This window comes from Salvia splendens, unplaced genomic scaffold (genome assembly GCF_004379255.2).
Source record: "Salvia splendens isolate huo1 unplaced genomic scaffold, SspV2 ctg372, whole genome shotgun sequence".
NCBI classification, from domain to species: domain Eukaryota; kingdom Viridiplantae; phylum Streptophyta; class Magnoliopsida; order Lamiales; family Lamiaceae; genus Salvia; species Salvia splendens.
Genome location: NW_024599018.1, coordinates 26,660 through 35,230, shown reverse-complemented (window position 1 = coordinate 35,230; position 8,571 = coordinate 26,660). Strand labels below are relative to the sequence as shown.

The 8,571-nt window shown below is 34.1% G+C and overlaps 1 protein-coding gene across 1 annotated transcript; it reads right to left on the bottom strand.

Annotated features, from left to right (window-relative positions):
- Nucleotides 1-5,011: 5,011 nt before the first annotated feature.
- On the bottom strand, nt 5,012-7,104 carry LOC121789956 (probable WRKY transcription factor 35). Its single transcript, XM_042188277.1, has 3 exons — nt 6,689-7,104; nt 6,175-6,315; nt 5,012-5,513 (listed from the first exon to the last, which is right to left on the bottom strand). The coding sequence occupies exons 1-3, from the start codon at nt 6,976-6,978 to the stop codon at nt 5,012-5,014; spliced, it is 933 nt and encodes a 310-aa protein (XP_042044211.1). The 5' UTR covers nt 6,979-7,104.
- Nucleotides 7,105-8,571: the final 1,467 nt, after the last annotated feature.

Here is an 8,571-nt window from a genome sequence, read left to right as displayed (position 1 = left end):
TATTTGTGGATCATATGCAAAACATATGGAAAATATCATTAATTAATTTTCATACATGAAAATAGGGAAATTCATGCAGGGAAATATGGAAATATATGGAATATTCATTAATTAAATTTCATGCAGTGAAATATGGAATATATAGAAATTCCCATTAATTAATTTTCATGCATTGAAAATATGAAAATATATGAAATTTTCCATTAATCAATATTATTCCTGGAAATATGGAAATATATGGAAAATTCCCATTAATCAATTTTCAGGCATGGAAACATATGAAAAAATGCCATTAATCAATTTTCATGCATGGAAATATGGAATTGACTTTAAAGAATTCCACCAATTTTTTATTTTAAAAGGAAAATTTCTCCGCACCCCCTTCTCATCTCGTCACAAGGACTTCACAACAGGCATCGCCAGAGCATCTGCACCGCACCGGTGATGCTCGCGACTCCCCTTCCACCACGACAGTCCACCCACGACCCACGCTAGCCTGTCCCCTCTCTTCCACAACGCATTGCGCCCACCACCCTGACACTGTTCTGTCGCCGCATCCCCCCTCTCCTTTTGGTTGAGAATGCTCTAATAAACTTCAATCACTTTTTTGTCTCTCTCTGTTATATTTCATCACTTTTTGCATTAAAACTCATGTCATACCTTATTTTTAAAGGATGAGGGCAGTATAATTAATAACAAATCATTTAATATCAACAAATAAAGAATAAGGAAGTCAATCGGACCAATATATTCTGGTTGTTGGGTTTTTCGGTTAGAGACCATTCCGATTATAATTTTTTCTGCTCATAAATCTTCAACCATAATTCTAAACCTTCGGATTATGGCAAATCATCATGCCAATCTAGCTCGAAAAATTTTATGATTATTTTAGACTAATTTTAGGTGAAAGCACGTACTGGTGCATTTTTATTAGCAATAAAAATAACCGCAAGTATACAATGTAGATTTAGTATAGTTAAAGGTTAGTAATGGATATTGAACTCGGGGAATAGTTTCGAAAACTAGTTACCAAGTACTCAGTTTCATATCCTATTTAAACAAACAGGGTTTTAGAATGAGAACACTACTAAACTAATAAGCAATTAAACAAAGCATTTTAATAAACAATGCAATTGAAAGCATAGATTGATTTGATTGGAAAATCATATGAAACAAGGGAATTCCGAGGATATGATACTAATAAAGTTCAATATAATGCTATGCAGACAACGATTGAAAAAATCATTTTGTCATTTTTAGTTGTCCACGATTTAAAAAATATTACTTTATTCTACTTTTTGGTATGTGAACCCTATATTCCACAAAGTCTTTTTCACAATCCATTATAAAGTTAATATTGAAAATGGGACTCACTAACTCTTTTCATTCACTTTTTCTTATAAAAGTTAAACAATTTGTTAAAACATGTGTCCAGTCAAAATGGCTCTTAGAGAGACGCTCCAAATCGGACGTTGTTTTGCAAAAATGATAATAAATAGTTAGAGTAGAGATAAAGTAAAGTAAGTAAGATAATAATGAATATACGACCCTCTTCTATATTATTCTCTCTCTTACTTTATTTTTCCTCCTCTTTAACTAGTTATTATCATCTTCGCAAAATAACGGCAAAAAAGAAACGCATCAGTTGTAGTGGTACAGAGGGAGTATTACTTATATAAAATTGTTCGACTATGTGAAAGAGTTAAATGGGTATGTAATTTAGGCATACAATAAGTTTCTTGAAAGCATATCAGTAAGTTAAAATTTTATTTCCATACTCCAAGTTGAATACGACAAATTTAAAATTAGAAAAAAATTATAATACTATTATACTCAGTCCATAATAAAATACTGTACGATAAAAGAGAGATATACATAAACAATTATTAAAGTAATATATACTAGAAGAAAATGAAATCTATATCATTAGAGAAAGAAATTAATCTAAATAAATGGAAACCAAATTTGATGGACGAACTAAATGAAAATAACCCTTTTCATTATAATTTTAATTAAAGTTAATTAAATATGAGGCTATTTAATTAATGTTCTTTTTTCCTCAATCACTTAGGGCTTGACCGGTAGGGGTTATAAAGTAAGAAAAAGGTAAAAAAATCATTGTTCTTCATCCTTCTTCCACATTTGGTAGATTTGAAAATTATCGGCAGACCCTGTAGAAAATCACTGGGTTTCATGCAAAGTGAGATAACTATTAGAAATGAGCCACTCACCCCTTAAAAGGCCTCATAAGGGGGAGGGTTATCCACACTTATATAGATTAGATTGGATCTTCACCAAGTCGATGTGGGACAGAATTTAGAGAATTTAACACGCCCCCTCACGTGTGGGCCGGAAAGGACATCGGTCTTCCATCACGTGGGTAGGCAATGCAAGAGAAACCATCATCGATGTGGGCCGGAAATGACATCGGTCTTCCACTCGTGAGGTAGATAAGAGATAAAGAGAAAACCATCATCGACTTGGGCCCGCTCTGATACCATATTAGAAATGGGCCACTCACCCCTTAAAAGGCCTCATAAGGGGGAGGGTTATCCACACTTATATAGATTAGATGGGATCTTCACCAAGTCGATGTGGGATAGAATTTAGAGAATTTAACAATACCATATTAGAAATGGGCCACTCACCCCTTAAAAGGCCTCATAAGGGGGAGGGTTATCCACACTTATATAGATTAGATGGGATCTTCACCAAGTCGATGTGGGATAGAATTTAGAGAATTTAGGGGAGGGTTATCCACACTTATATAGATTAGATGGGATCTTCACCAAGTCGATGTGGGACAGAATTTAGAGAATTTAACACGCCCCCTCACGTGTGGGCCGGAAAGGACATCGGTCTTCCATCACGTGGGTAGGCAATGCAAGAGAAACCATCATCGATGTGGGCCGGAAAGGGCATTGGTCTTCCACTCGTGAGGTAGATAAGAGATAAAGAGAAAACCATCATCGACTTGGGCCCGCTCTGATACCATATTAGAAATGGGCCACTCACCCCCTAAAAGGCCTCATAAGGGGGAGGGTTATCCACACTTATATAGATTAGATTGGATCTTCACCAAGTCGATGTGGAACAGAATTTAGAGAATTTAACAATAACTTTATGAATTTCTAGGAAATTTGGTGGTATAAGGTTTTCTCCTTTTGTGAGAAATCTGGTCACGAATTTTCCCTCCCACTTCTCCAACTGCAATCACAGTACGACATCTCATCGACCCAAAAACAGTGGTGGACACCGTAACTACTGATGAGGGGCTAAGCTCCTCCCAACCTTGTTTTAAAAAAATATTTCGATTTCAAAAAGTTTCAAATTTTTTAAGATGTGTCTTTAGTCCTTCCCAAGTTAATGCATTTGAAATCTAAATTGTTGAGAGATTAATGAGAAGGAGTAGCTGAAATTTCAAATTACTGAGAAAAACATAAAACAGTGGCTGAGAAATACTCTTAGGAAGCCGACGAAATGAAACAAGAAGAAGAATAGCAAAACTTCACTTGTCCTACTAGTAACTAGTAAAAAAAACTACGAAATGAAACAAGAAGAAGAATAGCAAAACTTCACTTGTCCTACTAGTAACTAGTAAAAAAAACTAAAGTTACGTGTCCTACTAGTAACTAGTAAAAAAAAACAATAGTCTTTACATGTATTACGATATTTTTTACTTTTAATAAAATTTAAAGTGTTAGACGTGTTTCATTAAAATTTTTGGTAATTAACATTGTTTTATTGAAGGTTATTGTTTTTTTTAATTTGCTTTGATGAATTTTATGTATTACTAATCTTTATTGTATATATTTTTATGGGCATGTGGTAATTTCAAGGCCAAAGTCCGGTATATCATTGTCATTCCCATTATAATCTACGTGTGGGAAGCTGTCAAAATTCATGCTCAAACTTGCCGGTTAACTGATTTCTTAATTTAGCTAAATTCTACCAAACAACATATACTCATGGAAAAAATATCCACAACCCATGAAAACATTACCGAACATACGTAAATTTCATTAATTTTCAAATTGTTAGTATATTAACTCTTTGCTTGTTTACCGGTGTCATAATGTAAACCATATCAAACTAATTTTAAATAGGAACCTTAGACGTGTTGGAATATACAAGATAGGTTAAAGGAGTAATTTAGTTTGGAAGAAATATTTGAGAGAAAAATTAGTGGAATATTGGGAAATATTTTAGGAGATGTTGGTGATGTGGAAAACTAAGGAACACTTTATTCTCAAACTTTCTCAGCTTATACAAAATGGTACATCTCTCTCATATTTATAGCAATTCACTCTCTTTTCTAGAATTATCTACTTCATTCTTTTAATTTCAAAATATCTAGATTTTGTTCTGATACTATCTATATCTAGAGAATTCTATCTCTAGTTAATTCTACTCAAATATCTAGATATTTTTGCATACCTAATTCTAGATAATTCTACATAATATCTAGATATTTGTATAATATCTAGATATTCCTATTACAAAATCAAGTTTATTTAATAATATTCCAACAAGACGTGTAAAGCTTATTGGGAAATTAGGTTATTATACTACTTCCGTTTTTTAAAAATAAAAAGTATTTCAATTTTGAACGGTCTCTTAAAAAGAAACTATTTTCATTTTGGGTCGTCTCTTAAAAATAGAAAAGTGGACCCTATAATCCACTAACTCTATTTCTACTACTTTTTCTCTTCCCCTTTCTTACTTATACTCCATTTTCTCCACATCTCTCTTACTTTGCTAATTCTTCGATCTCTCTTATTTTTACCAATTATGTATTAAGACTCGTGTTGTTTTAAAAGATTCTATTTTTCAAAGACGGAGATAGTATTAATTTTTCTGATGTTGAATTTTTGAAGATATTAACAAGGCCAGATTGCCTCATAAATTTGTTGCAGTAAATCAACCATTAAAAAATCAAAGTTTCCCATGCAAGCCCAAACCTCATAAAACACCTTCTAAATATTGTACAGAGATTATCAAAGGAACCATTTCAAGCTTTCCCGGCCGAGTCCTCCACCGCCTCCGCCTCCGCCTCCGTTGCCGTGGTGCTGATTGCCCAATCATACAAGTCAAACGGATCTAAATCACTATGACTATTGCCATCATCACGTGATGGAAACCCTTGTCCGAATAAACTCAATGGATTATCTCCAATTTCCCCCAAATCGGCAAAAAAACTATCTTGATCCGGCTTGTATGTTTCGTCGAATTCGACTTCAACCCGATTATCCACCTCTTCTTTGACGGCTCCATGGTTGTCTATGGAGGTTTCCTTGTGGTCGTGATTTTTGGGGTTTGTATCCTTTTCTGAGTCCTTGGTGGTCTTGGGTGGTTGAGATCGGGTGGAGCCGGCGAGGGCGTTGCGCTGCGTCGGCCACGGATGGTTGTGCTCCGAGGTGTAGGTGATCATGAGCATATTCGGGTCGGTTCGGCTCCGCTCCACTTGTTTCCTCGCCGAACACCCCTTTGAGCTACTACATCTGTAATAGCCCCTGCATATGTAGTAGCAATATTAACACATTATTGAACTTATTTGAAAGATCAATACATGGAGGTTATAATGAAATCTTTATATGATTTCGTTCTATAAACACAATGCAAAAGAATTAGATTGCGAATTAGGTAACCTACACACATTCTCATTACTTTTACTTATATTCCCCCACATGACTAGATAAAAAAAATAATTAATTAAGAGATTTTGCAAGTCTTTGGATAGTTATCCTTCATTATCTTCTATTTTGATAGGAGTATAACTTATATCCCTCTAGATGATCCATTTCTCGGGCAACACAGACTTTTATATATTTTATATATTGTTATTTTTTGTTAAGTGGAGAGATAATAATGCATAGATCAAAAAGACATGTCTTTTTATTATGAATGAATCATCTATATTATGACAGATCAAAGAGACATTCCCTTCATTTTCTAAAATACGAAGTTTGGATGGGTTTTAATGCGAAATTGGTAAAGTAAGAAAGAAGAATGAAAAAAAATGGATAAATTAAGACAAAGGAAGAGAAAAAGCAGTGGAGTTAGTGTTAGTGGATTGTAGGATTCACTTCTTAAAATAGAAAATTTCAATTTCTGGAAAAAAAACAAAAAGGAAAGAATTTCTATTTATAGTGAACGGGGGGAGTATGATGATACCTAGGATAAGGCGAACCCTTGATTGGCTTCTGTCCGTACTTCCGCCATGCCCAAAGATCCGATGGAACAACTTCTCCGGTAGCTCTGCTGTTTGCTGGTGCTGCTGCTGGAATACAAACTACTTTCTTCGCCTGACTTTTCCTACATTTAAATCTTGCGTCAAAATCAGTTTTTCTTTTTTTTCAGACATAAACTCGACTCAATTCATTTCAATTGCAGTTTTGTAATGAGAGAAGAAATAAAAATAGGCCAAAATGGCGGATAATATGATTTCAAGAAATAGTAATATCTGAAAACAATAGAAGCATGAAAGCAAAGTCTGATTAAATTTGAAGGGTTTGATTAATTAACAATCTCAATTAGTAGTAAAAAAATGAGTCAACCAAAACCCCATTTCGGGGTGATTGCCTCATTAATTAGGGCATGTGAACTTCCACAGATTATTAATGCAACGTGCAATATTTAAAATCCTACTATTGTTTTACTAACAATAATTCATAAAAAAAAATCCCACCTTCTTTTGATGGGCGTATTTCTCGGCGGCGGCGATGGAAGTTCACGTGGCTTGATATTCGGAGAGATTTCGAGCATCCTGGAGAAAGTGTTTGAGGGTGGATTGGAATTGTAGACGAGGTGAGAAGTGGTTGGAGGGGTTTGGATGAGAGGAATATCGGCGATGTAAGTGAATGGATCGCCGAAATATTCGGGAGGGTAGTTGATTGAAGTTCTTGATGCGGTGGCGATGGCGGTGGTGGTGGCGCGGACTACATCGGCTAAGTCGCCTTGATTGTTCTTCTCCATCATCTTAGTTAAACCAAATTAGGTAGCTTCTCATTTGAATTATTGACCATGCACTCCTAGCTCGATCTTAAGGTTTCTCAAGTTTGTTTGAAGATAACTGAGATTGGTTCTTTTAGAGAGAGGTGGAGATGTTGGGGAAGAAGGAGGAGAAAGAAAAGAGACGCTGACTTCGGATATGAAAGAGCTCTTTGCTTTCTCATTTTATTAGTCTTTTTTTACCATTTTATCAAATTAAGTAACTACACCTTCTCATTTCCGTCCATGTAAAATAGTATTCCTTCGGTCTCACTCAAGATGTCCGCATTCTTGAGTGACATGAGATTTTATGAGGAATGGTTAGGTGGAATAAGTAGAGAGAAGAAATTAGTTGAATATTTTAATGAAGAGAAATAAGAGAGAAATTTATTTCAAAATATAGAAAGTGGATATCTTGAGTCGGATAAACTAAAAAGGAAATATGGACATCTTGAATGCGACAAAGGGAATAGTAAACGACATGAGTTTTAATACTTCCTTTATTCCTTTTTAGGTTGTCCCAAGATAGTTGAACCATTTGTTTTTAACAAAAAACTTTATCATCTTTTATTCGTTACTCTCTCTCACTTTATCATCTTTATGTCAACGGTATACATTTTGGCAATATTGCTTTGTTGATTTTGATCACACATTTTCGTGCATTGTTTTGCCAGGGGGATCACACCGAAGCTAGCAATCAAAGTTTTTTATTTTTCATTTCTATAAATATATATTCCATATTTTATGCAAATTGTTGGACAAAAACTTTGATTTACCAAATGAAATCACAAAAAGGTTGGCTAAGTGATATTACAAATTCAAAATTCAGAAAATCTACTTTAATTTTCCAATTTGAAAATTAATTAAAATTCCCTTTTGTTGAGAGCATAATTGTTGATTGAACCTTAATCTTTTGTCTTTCAGTCACTTTCGTTTTCGTTTGTATCCTTTAATTTTAATTACAACACCTAGACTGAAGATATTTTTAAAATTTAGATAGTGTCTTTAAAAATATAAATTATCATTCTTAATTAATTTGAAAAAAATCCTTAAACATTCTTCTTTTGTATGGACACCTATGATTTAGTAATTCATTCATCTTAGTAACTAGGTTAGCTACTTACTCCCTATAAGAAATAAGACAAAACAATTCACAAGAAAACAAATTAACACTGAGATTATGTTTCAAGTATCCATAATTAGCCATATATATCGATCGATCAACAAAAGAGTCATATCCGAATATCATTCTGTGTGATCTAGAAAATTAATAATTAAGTCCCAATTTGAATACTTTAATCTACCCCATATAATTTAATAAGCCACATAACGGCAATGACGCATCGATGATTAAGACAGATAATAGTAATATTTTAATTATTAATTAATTAATTAGTTAAATAAAATATTAATTAGGATAAGAGTCATGTTCATATATCCGCACGCGTGAGATATGTCAGCCGTCGAGCTACCGGCCACCTCACCCACCACGTGTGATCTCGACCGTTGATGCAACCTACGTGGACGGCCGTGATTGAAAGCTGCCAGCCTTTTTTATGTTTATTTTATTATTTATTTTTG